General features: G+C 33.7%; 2 protein-coding genes across 8 annotated transcripts in view; both read left to right on the top strand.

Moving 5' to 3' along the window:
* LOC138130061 (diacylglycerol kinase eta) overlaps positions 1-15311 on the top strand; it is a 171758-nt gene that overhangs the window by 86698 nt on the left and 69749 nt on the right. The window lies entirely within an intron of this gene.
* Positions 873-2669, top strand: LOC138132101 (protein rolling stone-like). The gene has a single exon (XM_069049477.1). It carries the CDS (start codon positions 1721-1723, stop codon positions 2519-2521), a length of 801 nt encoding a protein of 266 aa, XP_068905578.1. The 5' UTR covers positions 873-1720; the 3' UTR covers positions 2522-2669.

Raw genomic sequence — 15311 nt, 5'->3', positions numbered from 1 at the left:
ACTCCATACCACAATAAACAGGGTATGCGGTTAAATCATATTAAACTCAATTAAAACTTACACATTAATTAATATGAAACTTCAATGGTTTCATTTCAGTTTATACTAAACAAATAAAAAGCAAATTTGAACAAAATTGTATGTTCCTTTTATGCAAAATGTTATCTCATTTTTTAGAAGTTTATCTTCTTTTTTCTTCAGCGGAAATTAGTTTCACTTCTTCGGCGCCCGAAAGAAACCTAAAAATATACCAACACACTTATCACGACATTTTAGTTTCAGTCTGGATTTGATTTTATTTCCAGACCTCTTTGACCATCCAGCCAGACAATGTAATTTAAGTTACTGCAACATAATTAAATTTTATGTTGACTGAAAAGCAGAAAAAACAGAATAATATATCCAAATAGACATGAAAATTGAAACGTAAATAACAAGTCGTACGTTGAGTAATTCATCGTCTCCAAAAAGCTTTTAAAAAGACGCTACAACTCGGGATTAAAAGAGGGAAAAAACAAATTTGCTTACAACTGTCTCCGACAGTCGTAAGGCAAAAGATTGAGATGACGTCAGAAATGTTGTTTTGATTAAAAAAGGAGAAAGACATATTTTTGCATGTTTTTATCTCGCGAAACTCTCATTAAAAAGAACAAGAAATTGCTTTCCCTTTTAATACATTTTGGCTTTGTTTCTCGCATCTCCGTTAGATCAGAATTCCTGTGCGAATTAGCCAAGTCATCAATTATTTTTTTCTCTGCAGTCGCGAACGTTGCTTGCCTCAAGACATAATTATAATATTACGATGAGGCCTAACAACGTTTAAAACACGGATCCACCTTCATTCTTTGATTTTCTGATTTTTACGACGCTAGCCGAGTGCGCCAATCACACGAGTGCTCAAAAGACATTACTTTTCAGTGAACTGTGCTTACTAATTTATTTTAGTTATTTCTTGACATTACTGGGATTTATTACAAGTAACAAGTTCGTTGCAGTAACTGTCAAAATATTTTTGTAGTAATGGGAGGCCATAATTTATTTTTTTAACGTTGGACACACTGTTTGATTTCCGTCACTAAAGTGCCTGACATGCGGATCTATCAAAATGAACATAGCATGTTGCTGAATTTCCCGCGATGTCCGACTATTCTTCCATTGACAACAATGCACTAGACATTGACGCTATTTATAACCTCAAACTTAAAAAAACATAACCTAATTCAACAGACACCTTTACTATACTAAGGACAATTACATTTTCTTAGTTGCCAATCAAATAGGTTATTAAGACGATCTGATTTACACAGAAAAAAAAATCTGACATTCGAATTGTCTTAATGACATTTTATTTTTTTAAATCTAAAACAATAATTGTGAATTTGAGAGCAAATTATAACCTTAACTTTTTTACGTGGCAAATGTGATGAAAAATTATACAGATTGAATCTGGCTTTGATTCTCATTGATCAATTTATGTGGGCAGAGCAGATAAAAAGTTATAACGACAATACTATACAAAATTAAATGCAAAATTTACATGGCCTCCCATTATGCCAAAACAACGTGAATATTATTATAAAATATGGTACAGCTTTTTAATTGGTTACATCATGTTCTTGTGTGGTCGTAGGAAAAATCTAGTGTATCTTTGAATTTTTTTTTGTTTATGAAAAAATTTTGACAATCGTATATTTGTCAAGTGGTGAACGTCACCGATTAAATGCAAACATGTAAAACCGAGTGCCGATTATCACAGTTCTTCCTAGATCACGAAAAACCAGTGATCTTTATATGCTCAGAATGGCAGAAGAAGTCAGAGCCCAGCACTGTTTACCTCGTGTACAGATGGATAATAGCACTGATCTTGTTCATTACTCTGATCATGTCAATTGCGGATGTGGAACACCCAGAGATGCCGTCTTCGCAAAAAATAAAGTGGTTGATCTACTTCACCCATTGGGCTAACATCTTGTACGCCTTCCAGACCCTCTTCAACGCAGTCTTGTTGACCAAGTGCATGGTGCTGTACACCCGACAAGAGTCAAACTGGGAAGATGTACCTTTCAAGTGGTACAAGGTCTACTGGGTAACAAATGTAATCGCCACTGATGTTGCTTTCGGAGTAACATTTTGGTTCCATACCCTCATTTATGACAAAGAGACCATGGGTTTCTCTGCTTTGAATTATTTTAACCACATAAATAATTCTCTCTTAATGATGCTGGATTTGTTCGTAGTGGCTCATCCAATCCGGTTGTTACATTTTATCTATCCCTTACTATTCGTTTTATTTTACGGTTTCTTCAGTATCATCTACTACTGGGCGGGTGGTCTCAGTAGACAAGATACTGATTTTATCTACGGTTCTCTAAACTGGAATAAACCTGGACAAACGATGGTAATTAATTTTTTTTGTATGATTTTTTTTGTGGTGCTACATACTTTATGTTGGGGGTTGTATCAGTTCAGGTTATGGCTACATTCGAAATTTTATCCTCCGAAGGATCATAGTGAAGAATGATAAAAGGAGCGCAACTAATTAAGTGAAATGTGCAATAAAAGTAATGATAGATTTACTGTGTGTAATAAATCCAATAACTTATAATTTATAATTCAAGTAATAGGATATTAATCTAACCAAAACGTTGGAATAAATATTTATATCTGAACATTTTGAGTTTTGAACTTAGTTCTTTCAAAATAATTGGTCCGGTCAAAGACATTTCGAAACAAATTACCCTAAAATTACTCGAATTCAGAGTCACAAATGACTGACTTGCGGCGAGAGTCCTATTTGTGTCTCAAATATTTGAGATGGCGATAAGTGAGTGAGAAGGCCATTGAGCTATCAATACGTTTGCTTGAAGTAGCGTTTTATGATCCTTGCTGTGTGTGGGCGCGCATTAGCTTGTTGAAGCATAGCATTATTCAGCTCTTTGGAATTTGCAATAGATTCTAGGATTAAAGGGATGATGACATCATTAGTTTCAAGCGATGAATGAAGTTTACAGTAAATTGTTATCGGGATGTCACCTTGAATATAATACCAGGGGGTATTGATAAGGAAATTGCCTTGGTTAATTCTTATAAACGAAAATGAATGCCATTACCATGCAATTTAAGTAAGTGGTGGTAAGTATTTGTGTGAAATTTTAATTTTGACAAAATCTAGTAGGTAGGTACCGGTCAGTGATCAAGTTTCTGTTTTTGAAGGAGTTAACTGTCAAGGGAAGTTTTCATGACATCTTGACAACATTAACCGATTATTTTCTTTCTATTCGACACAGAAACTGGGTTGTGGTGTTTAAGCGGAGTAAAAAAAATAGTAATGATCTGGAAGACCAATTCCTGTGTCAACAACGGAAAACTTTGATGTTATTTATGATATGATTCTGTAACACAGACGAGCTGGTCTAAGCGAACATCAAAGACTTGGATCATCATTCATAATGATAATGAATTGGATATGATATAATTATCAATGAAATGAATATAATGTTGATAAACACCCATCAATCTATTGGCGCCAATAGAAAATAGTTCGACCCAATAGTTATGTTATAATGAATAAATCTTGGGTTCATCATTATCACCCAGAGACCAAAGAAATGTCAAAAGAGTAGAATAATGTTGGTTCTTGGCCAGAAAAAGTTCCGCGTGCAAAAGGTCTGCCTGGTGTCAGTTTTCTGAGATGAAGATGAGATAATTTTCACTGATTTCATGCAGCAAGGACGAAAATTGGGAGACACAATGTATTATAGTTTCCTTTTACACTAGGCTAGACAGTTACTCGTATTAATACTTCCTCATAATGCAGTAACAATTTGAAACTTGTCTCGTAGCTAGTGAACAATTTTCTTCGAACAAATTTACTTATTCATTTGCTCCACTTTTTTGATTTTTTAATAGTTAATATTTTCTTCTGGAACGTGCAGAATTTTATCAAAGCCCGTGGACATCTTTTTCAGATACCTACTCGATCGAGCCCTTTAACACCGCCACCACATTCTGGACCACATTGTTCCTAATTGAAATTCCACTCTCCTTCATTCCAATGGTCTTGTTAGGTTCAAAGTTACTTTGTTGCTGATGCTGATATATTTCACATCAACTTGCTCTCAATAATAACGAGAAGAGGACTGACAGAAGTTCACTTTTGTGATCCCAACTTTCTAAATTAGCCACTGCTGTGTACTTCTAAATGAAAAATATTTCTGTAATTTGAATTTTTTTTTTATTTGTCAGTGCAATGTAATAGGTATAATACGGAAACGATTCCCCATTAAATTATGTTATTTTAATTTAGAAGTTTTAAACTGAAATGGTACAAATTAAAAAAAAAAGAGATGAAAACACCTTGAAAAATATGTTTTTCAAATGATTCTTGTTATCCAAATCGTTTTCTGATTATTATCAACAGCGTTAGCTGTAAATTCCTACTTCTTGTAATCAGCATTATTATTGATTTATGTTAAACAGTTTACATAAATTGTACATAAGAGTAGGTTATTAGCAGATACATATTATTACATCGATTTTACTTCGCTTTTACAACTTCGTGATCACAGTTCATTCTCTTTCATAACCATAATTACGGACTACATCTGCCATTCCCTTTACATATTTACTTAGCACTGAAATGTTCGTGACCACATTCTTCATGATATTTAAACTACAAAGTGCTTGTTCATTTTCTAATTTTCCTCTACATTAATACTTTAGCAATAATAACTATTTGTATTTTAACTGTGAAACAGAATTAAAAACTGAATCTCTAATGAATGAATGTATCGGGTATTCATTTAAATTTATTTTCAAAGTTGGCGTTAAAAAGTTGATTGTGATCGCACCACGGATTACATATCACGGATCAGCTGTTTAAATCTAACCTCACATTTTGCATTGTTTGTGTTTTTACTCTGAAGACTGATGAGTGATGCGTTTTCAAACGACTCTTCAAAGCCAACTTTGAGGATAAATTTAAATGAACACCTATAGTTATACAGGGTGTTTTTGAAATGCGTGCAGAAATTTTAATTACGAGCTCGGAAAAAATATTTAAAAAAATTCTGTCAAAAAATAAAATGACATTTATTTTTCTACGTTGTCCTACAACCTCGTAGGTAAAATTTCGGCACATTTTAAAAATACACCCTGTATATCATGTTTTATAAAATGCACGCCAATGCAATGCTTTAAAACAAAGAAACCGCATTGGTGTACATTTTATAAAATATGATATACAAGGGTGTATTTTTAAAATGTGCCGAAATTTTACCTACGAGCTTGTTTGACAACGTAGAAGACTAAAAGCAATTAAAAAAAATTGTACCTCAAAAATTAAATGTCGTTTTATTTTTTGACATAGAATTTTTTAAATATTTTTTCCGAGTTCTACGTGAAGCCAGTAGCTCGTGGTTAAAATTTCTGCACACATTTCAAAAACACCCTGTATGTGAATAAATTCTTTTTTTGTTATCGGCAAGTTATGCAATACAGCCACTTAATAAAGGACCTAGGGTGTTTAGGTAACGGCTTGGTTTTTTACGTGTAGAAAATATCTCGGATACAATTCTTCGGATTCCATAGCATATACCCATATGTCATAATAATTCTAAAATGTTAGAATTCGCGGATCTGTGCATATTTTTTTATTAAAAAGAAATAACTGAAATCTGACAGTGAATATAATAAACTTTGTAACTCGTAGAAACAATATCGTATTAAACCCGCGTGTAATGGTTATTACTCGGATGATTACAACGCTCATCTACGGTTAGTACTTAAAACTTCATATTCATGAGTAATAGCCCTCATTATTATTACATACTCATGCAATAATATTGATAATTGAGAACTGCAGTGACTAGAATATAGATGATGAAATGACTACTTGTTACAGACCGAGACGATGCAGCAAATCTTCCGTTATAAATACAAAAGAAAATATCTCCAAAATTAATATACAGTCCGGGCGTAAATAGACACCCTCGTCTAACTCTTCCACCAGGCAAGACAAAATTAAATCAAATGGTATCGAGTTTGCATTTGTTGTTGGCAATTAGGTCAATTTGATATTAAACATTCTTAAAGTTTACTTTGTCTTTCAAAAACTTTCGTTTTTTATGATAAAGAGATACGTTTTAAAAGTCTTGTCAAAATTTTATTTAAATTTAACTTAAAAGTTAATCTAATTAATTATAACGTCATCACAACCAACCGCGAATGGGAATTTGATTAATTACATTTTATTAATGGCTGTTACGTTCCTAAAATACCCTGATGCAGAAACTTGACCGAGAAGAGCAACTTTATGTGGAAACAACCTTTCTGATTAATATTTTTGTCTTATAAGTATAGATTGATTCTGTGTAGCGGTTTGTCTCTTCTTAGTTCGACAGTATCAAAGCACAAATAATCATAATTATTGCTTTTCCTGAATTTCATCTGTTCAGGCTGTTAGCCGTACCACTGGTACCACCCGCCCGTAGTTATAGGCAGTACCTGTAAGCATTAAAAGAAATAAACCAAAAGGCATCAAGTAAACAAGTCTTATCATTTCGAGCCGCAAACGATATCGCGAGAAATCTGGTCCTTCAACAAAACGCCATCATTTTGGTCCTTCGAGCCGGATACGATACCGCGAGAACTCTGGTCCTTCGAGAAAACGCGAACACTGTCTGTGTACTGATTTACTAAGAACAAAGAAACGACAACTTTTTTGTACATTTTCAAACACCAAATTGCACGGTACAAATAATATTTGTGATATACTTACTTGTATAATTTTGGTGTTTTCATTTTGTTGTTTCACATCAGCGTAACGGAAATAAATTAGTACTTGAAAGTTTTCGCTGCGATCAAAGTGTTTGCAAAACAAACCGGATCCTTTGCACTTACCGACGCTTTTAGTGAGAAAAGCATAATTTGTAGAGTCGACTCTGTAAAATTTCATTAGATGGAACAACAAAAGTAAGCGACAAATTTATTTATACACTTCAAAATTTGTTGAAGGCGTGATTTTTAAACTGTATTTTAATTGGATGGTGGCGTAAAGTGTAACAAAGATAATAATGAACCATAAAAACTGCGACGGCGGGAATGTAAATTAGCCACCATTAAGAAGAGCGTTCCTCAAGGCTGTCCACAAACTAAATAAAACTCGAGAACCTGCAGGTACCCTCTCATTAGAGATGAGCGATCCGGTGATTTTTCAAGAACGTCGTTCCTGGTGACCGTGATTTCTCAGTCACCGTGATTTCAAACAGTTACCGTGATCACTGATCACGACTAATTTTTACAGGAAATCGTTATCGCTAAATCACTCAATACACATATTTGATGCAGTTACTTTAGTTGCAGTTATTTTAAGCTGTTTATAAACTTTTACTATCCCACTATAATTTAAAAGATAATTATTAATGTATTATTACACTCCGGCTTATCATGAACAGAACAGGTACGTTATCACTACAGATTTAGCTTGGCAGAAATTGCTACCTTTCAGTAAGATAGCTTTTGTTTTGTAATAGTGGCAGATGGTAATAACATTTCAGATTACAGAATTCTGTAAGGAAAAATAGGAAAATGCTAAAGTTACAATTTCTATTTTGTTGTGTGTCGGGTAACGACAAGCAAGTAACTGCATAATAACCAGCGATTTAAGAATTTAAGAAAATATGTAGTGAAATCACTAATCACGGTTACTTCGAATATTTGATCACGGGGGTTACTCGTGATTTCCGAGTCACGGTGATAAAATCACCGGTAGTGAAATATCGCTCATCTCTACCTCTCATTAGCTGAAATTATCATCTCAGATTCTATTATGCGATAGGCATTACGCAAAATTCAGACCATTGTCTCGCTATAATTGTCAAACTTGCCACGTTTCAACCCTTTTCAGACGGAATGGACGTGCGATTAATTAACGGTCATTGAGCGACAATGGATACGTGTGGCAAAAGGATTCTTAACAAATGGAATTAATGTCGGTTCTACGAAATGTCGAGAAGGTCACGGTTGCTTTGAATTTTGTATAAGGATAACTGACGTCATCAATATACGATTGATACTGGTCAGCTCAGGTCCTGTAGAGTTATTGAATAACGAACAGGACGTTCTTGTGTTGCCTTTTCCTAATTAACTGAAACGCAAGAGTATAAAATTTATTCATTATGGACGAAACGAAGACCTCTTTGTTTTGTAACATAATCTGTTGCCATAGGGTCTCGTTAAAATATAATCCCACAAGTTGCGAAAGTTGGCTGAGAATAAAATGAGCCATTTCTGTGAGAATTTTTTCACAAAAGACTCACAGGGGGAGAGTTGAGGATGCGTAACATAATATGCAATTATGTCATTACTTTTACCGTACACGTGTTTCACTTCCAGCTATGGTATCTATAAATAAAAATGCTTTTTCATTTTTAAAATTGCGTAATTCTAAAAGGTAAAGAATTATTTGCTACGTTGTTTCGACATGTACACCTCAAACTCCCGTCACAATAAATACATATTATTAAACTCCAAATTCATTGTGAAATTAATCTAAAGTGAGTTAATAATAATTTTCAGACATATTTTATATTTATATAAATTCGATTCAATTTTATTTTTTTCATTGCTGCCTGAAATAAAATTTAATTTCCATTTATTATTGATAATTATAACAGGGTGAAATAATTGTAAAGGAGGTAATGATTCAATGAAAATGAACAAAAAGTTGAACGTTGATTTGCTTAGACAGCTTAGTGCTGGAATATTTATTATACTTGTTAAATTACGTATGTAATTAAATTAAATTACGTACCTCTGTGTTATTGATACTAATTAAATGTACAGGATATTCATAAATTCATCAGGGGTGCTGTGACTCCATGTATTTAAATGGAGACACAGCCTTCTTGTCACACGAATCATTTATGAAAACCAAATGTCCAAGTTTGACTGTTAAAAACTCCATGGGCGGGGGGTTAACAGTAAATTGGTACTGAAGTTTTTTGCTTGTATTTCATCACAAAATCATGTGATATAAATATTATGCACCATTTTTAATACACCTTGTATAATGAAATTTTGAACTGTTCGTTTAAATCAGTCAAAGTACTTTTTATTTTTTTAAACTCTCAAAACTGAGTCATTTTAGAATAAATTTTGGCAATATGAATAGTGGGAAATAATAAACGAAGCAAAAATGAATAGGGAATTTTTCAATTTTTGAATTTTTTATAAATACAGTTTAAAATTTATAATGAAATGTGTTAGAAATATATAAAGATACAGATCAGATGTAATGTTCCAAGTACCTGTAACATTTTAAATTCATCTAGTGTTTAAGAATACGTGGGAGGATTGGGACAATTATTTTGTTTTCTAAGAAAAATTGTGGAATTCCCTATTCAGTTTTGGCTAGTTTATTTCACCTAGTTTAACATTTAATGGGCACATTTTCATTCTCCTTTAACTTAAAAGAAGACAAAACAGAAATAAACAAATAACATTCAACTTATATCGTTACTTTAAAAACAAATTTTGAAATGTACATGAAAAAGAGACTTTGCATAAAACAGATTGCCTTGACGGGGGTTAACATGAAAATTTGTGGTAATCCTGACAAGAAAAATAAAACACAGCTTACCAGAAAATTTATTGTAACAGAAATTGGATTAGTAGTTGTTTTCTTTTTCTTGATTCTTGTTGAGCTTCGCAAAGTATTAGCCGGCCGGAACCAAGAGATTGGGTGCACTCAAATAGGATTTGGTGCCAAGTTTTTGGAAGTTTAGTTTATTTGGTGTGGGATATTCGGTAGATTTTATTTGGAGAAGTTTTGAATCTCGTGCGAAAGGTGCTCTAGATGGCTTGTTAAAGCTTGATGGGGAAGCCTTTGGATGAATATAAATAGAACAAATAAAATTCGCTCTGAACAAAATTTATGAGACAAGGCTTGCTGAAAGCTTGACACTTTATTAACATGCGGAAAAGTGGAGCTTTTAGCAAGGAAGTAATATTGGTGGTACTGTCAAAGCAAGGACATTAGGTTATCCATAAATATATAAATTCTCAAGTAAAAAAAAGTAATAAAATTAAATGATGTATTTTTGGCCATGTTGTTTTATGTATCTAATATTCTGCGCTTTGAAGATAAAAGGTTATCCATTTGAAATCAAGAAAAAAAAAGGTTTCAAAATCATAAATTGTTCTTAGTTAAAAAATTTCACATCACCGACGATTAATTTGCGCCGACAGAGAACCATTTATGCCTCATATGTTGGAAATGTTGGGAAATGAGTGAGAAAGTCATTGAACTATCTATACGCTATAGCTTGAAATAGCGCTTTATGAACTTTGTTGTGTGTGGGCGCGCATTAGCTTGTTGGAGCATAACATTATTCACCTGTTTGGGATTTAAAACACACCCTCCTACATTAAAGGGATGATAACACTATTAGTTTCAAGCGACAAATGAAATTTAGGGTAAATTGCTATCAAGACGTGTTGCAGCACCTTGTGACTGCAATGACGCAGTTGCAACTAACTGCAACTAAGTGTGTGGCTGTTTTCATTTAGTGTTAGCATAACTTTGAATACCCTGTTAATTCTATACATTAAATTTTCATTTATCTTCAACATACCTAACTTAAATTAAATTAGTCACTGTAAACTGTGACCCTAAAGTGAGAAACAAAGCCTTTTGAAGCTGATATCGGTATTTCTTAATATCGCACGTTCAAATAAAATCCTGGGCTGAGTAGGCGTTGGAAAAAATAAACCGTTTAGAACAGTGTAAAGTTTGAATTTCCCGCCGTTTGACATGAATGACATTTGTTTATGTTGACATAATTGAACATGTTTGTTATCAGCAAAGGGTGTCCTTAGATATTTGCTTCGAGGAAAGGAATCGTTAAGTTATTCTATTTTCAATGTAAAACATTGCAAAAGAAGAAAAAAAAGAAAGATTTTTTTGGCTCTAAATTTTAGGTTAGCTCTCAACATGCTCCAATTAATCTACGCTTTAAAAAAAGCACAACAATTGTCGGTTTCCAACGCCTTCCCAGCCCAGGATTCATTTGAAGGCGCGATAGTTATCTTGTTGCATAAATTAAACTTTTCTACTGTCCCACCCAGTGGCGGCGAAAGTGGGTACCACTCAAAAGTTTTAAATCGTAATAGGGATCAACTGTTGCATTTTGTAAAGGTTTTTATTCTTTTTCTATTCAATATTGAAAGCAAGAGACAATATTGTCAACTCTTTCGCCCTTAAAGCAGAAAGTGCAAATATTATTTATTTTATTATATATAATAAAGCTTGCTATGAAAGTACCTACAAAAGAGGTGTTTAACACAGAGAATTTATTTTAATTTTCAAGTATTCAATTGCATATTTATACCGGTAGTAATGACGTCCTATTTAGGTGACCCACTTAAATAGAATTTTATTAATATTTCTCTCTAGCCGCGTTTATAAAGTCAATAATTATGCTTACGTTATTATCCTAAAAGCTCCAAGCTTTCTAAAGTTACAAAGTATTAAACTCTCAAAAGAATATTTTTTCCACAATCTTCTATTCAGTAAATCAATAAGTTTCTGTGCTTTATGCAAGCTCTCACAAGATTCGTCCGAAAGCATCTCTAAAACAAAACATCTACAACTCCTAAAGATCTCCCATGAATGAATAAAACCACTTTCAAGCCGCAGTCAAATAATTAATGTAAAATTGACCCACATTTGCTCTCGTTTCGTTTTAGGCAAGTGCAAAATATGTAAATGGTCCAAAGTGTAAAAGTGTGTTTTGCAGGCCTGTTCGTCTATTTTTACCCCAAACAGAGAGTAATTAACTTTTCGTGACGCAATAATTTCAAATGAAACATTTCCCTTAAAGTATTTGTGACTCCAATGGAGCTGACAAAATTCGGAGTCAAACCGCCTCCGAAGTGGGGCAAATCGACACTTTTGACGCACAGCATCGATTTTTTTACATTAAAGGTGTAATTAATTCTCGGCACACAGCGAAAAAATTAATTAGAGCTTTCCCAATCGTCGTTTTAATTAAAAGGAAGAAATTAATTGGTCGGTACTTCCATCGGGATTTCTTGTCGTTGCGGTTTAAGCGAAATTTAATTATTTCATACGTCAGCGGGATTGAACGAGCCACTTCGGCATTTTCAGCTGGTCCTCCGTGTTTTTCTTGTCACGCTTCCAACGCCGTGAACTTGGACCCGTTGGAATTTCGGTCAGCTCACATTTAAACTTCGTTATAAGGAGAGATTTGGTGACGTGCGTTGTGCAAACCAACAGAGCTTCACGTACGAAATGGGAGACCATAGAGGCGGCCGTCTCCCGAGGCACACGAAATGAATTTTAATATTTTACCGTAAAAAAAATTAAATCCACGACGAAATTTGCCAAAAATAATTGGGGAGTTTAATTCGGGGTGAAATTGGGTAAACTCGAATATACGATTTCTCCCAAAAAATAATAACGTTTCATTGTAAGCTCACCCTGGCGGAGGGACCTAATCAGGGCGTTATTTCGGGTAAGCGGTCGAAAGCTTCACGTCGTAGCGTCCGTTCGAGCGTCTACTTTTTGCGGTCCGCTTCCAACGAACTAGCTCGGCGCAGTTTATTTTCACTGCATTCATTTAAAAAAATGCGAAACAATTAAGTTTGGGATCGCAAACTGAAAATGACACAATTTCGTTTAAAATGATTATGCACGAGCGCACCGACGGAATACTAAACGGAAGATCAAAGCTCAACTTGAAGAAAACATCTCGTGTTAATTCCTGTCAAAAGTAACACAAGTAACATGACAATTTTCGCGCATAATGACGCGTTAAAATCCTATCAAAACTCCGAAACGCCGGCAACTTTAAACACCGCCTCACTTTGATTATTTATCGAGAAACAAATGCAACATCAACACATTAAAATTTTAACACCAACAAACACTCCAGCTCAAACGAGCTGAGTGTCTGGATTTTGGGAGCTTCCTCCAGCGATCGCTTTAATCACCGATGGAGATTTCGGGAGGAAATTGCGTTTTAAGCGTTTTCCAATTTTGGTCGGTTGTTTATGTAAATAAGTAGCAGATGTGGCAAAAATATCAATCTTTTTGGGTTGAATGAAAGGGAACGAGGCAACGAGGTGAGGGTTAGGCACGGGATATTGACCCGTTTACATGATAACAGGTGGCTTTAATAATTTTTTTTTGTTGCATTATTTTTATTTGTGCCAAGGACAATGCGTCACACGCAAAGTTTGTCAATGTTTCGCTGCTCGAGGGTGCTTTGAACTTTCTCTCTGAAAAAGGAACGAATATTTTGTCCGCAGTAGACTAAAGGATCTTGTACGAATTTGCAATTAACTCTACTTTGTTAATAGATAAGATCACAGATTGTAGCATCAAATCTTACTGAATTTACTACCAATTATCTAAGAATTAAAAAAAAAATTGGTGCCTGTATGTACTATTTTTTCATTGAGGTGGGTGGTGATTTTATTATCTTTTAAATATGCATTTCGGTAGCTAATTTTTTATGAGAGAATACGTTGGAATCAATTACAAAATACAAAAAAAAAAAATAAGTTTGACATTTGTTGTCTAATAAAAATCCCCAAAGTGCAAAATATATATATATATTCGTATGAAGAAAAATTACAATTAAAATTCGAAATTCATAAAATAATTATGGTAAATTATATGTTTTTAATTTGTTGTAGCCAATTTAGGGCGTCTTCGGTAAGTAGATGGAGTTTGGAGAAACCTTGCTGGAATTTAGTAAGGGGACATTCTTCCACAATGTGTTGGATGGTTTCTTTTTCTGCACCGCATTCACAAGAAGGGTTTTCACGAATGTTCCAGTGAAACAGCATATTATTGCATTTGCCGTGGCCGGTTCTAAAACGATTTAATTTACACCAGATTTTCCTAGGTAGGTCAAATCCCGGAATTTGTTTTGTAGGATCCTCAATTAGATTTTTATTGAAAATATCTACATCTTGCCAGGCTGCTTTCCAATAGTCAGATTTGGAAAATGGTTCCATGAGAAATTCTTCTTTCCAAAGTGGTTTACGCGATTTTAATCTAAAGGGTGGTAAATTTGCCATGTCTAAAATGTGCAAAATAAAATATTTGGTCAGCCGAAAAGTCTAATTCAAATGTCGTAGTATAGGTATTTTTCAGCGCTCCCACTAATAGGCACTCGATTTCGCCTCGTGCCTGAAACCTAGTTTTCGCGCTGTAAAATACCCCTACCGTACTCTAATGTGAATAACTATTTCTTATTCCGGGATTTTTGAAATACTGATACACTACTGTTGTAAACTTCATGAAAAGCACTTAAAAGTGATACATTTTCTAAAACCATCTTGTCGAATTTATTTTCCCAAGTAAATAAGCACGATAATTATCTGCATTTATTTGTACAGCTAAATTTAGGTTCACAAAAATATTGCAGGAAGTTCAAAATAAACATTATGAAGTAACTTTACAAAGTGTTTTCTTGGAGACAATAGCTTTGTTAGTCATACGAATCAGTATTTTTTGCCTAAAGCTCTTATGGAGCTTACTTCAGTGATTAGAAGCGCTGATCTACCGAGACTTATTTATGCTTAGTGAATACGTCTTAATCAGCGTTGCTTGTTTTTCCTAAATTCTTAAATTAAACACAGATTCGCTAAAATTAAAGAAAGTTCTTGTACAAACTTGGTCAATTGATCTTTTTCATAATAAGTGATGAAACTGACTATTTGTTATCAAGATTTACGGTTATTTCGTCTCAACATAATTCATAAAAATTTCCAACAAAGAACATAAATGATGGAGCATCGTCACGGAAGATAATTTAATGCCTTCATCTTACACCATACATAACCATAATCTATCAGAAAAAGTTGAAAAGAGGAGTATCTATTGTCATTTCTCACTTCTGCGATAACGACAAAGGAGTAGATAATGGAAGATTAAATATTTACAATATAAATCATGTGGCGAGCATATTAAATAAAAATGATCTATTTATAATGACTGACAGGACAAAATGTATCATTTTCGAAAAAACGAGGTCACACCATGTCGTAAAAAATACATAAAACTTGTAATTATCCTTTCTAGTGTGAAATCTAGAACTGGAACATTTTTATTAAAAGTCCAGTTTATTGAACGTTGCAATAACAACAAATACATTCGCGACCATCTAGAAACAGAGACGTCTAATCTGCAATAAATAACATTTGAAATAATCTTTACACAGCTGTGGGTCTATTAAAATGTAAATATTTTTTTAATATCGATATTTCATAAATCAAAT

Source organism: Tenebrio molitor, chromosome 5 (assembly GCF_963966145.1).
Source record: "Tenebrio molitor chromosome 5, icTenMoli1.1, whole genome shotgun sequence".
Lineage (NCBI taxonomy): Eukaryota > Metazoa > Arthropoda > Insecta > Coleoptera > Tenebrionidae > Tenebrio > Tenebrio molitor.
This window is presented reverse-complemented; position numbering and strand designations above follow the sequence as displayed.

What these genes read in the sequence shown, in the direction of transcription:
- LOC138132101 (XM_069049477.1), top strand. Translation starts at nt 1,721, where the DNA reads ATGCAAACATGTAAAACCGAGTGCCGATTATCACAGTTCTTCCTAGAT.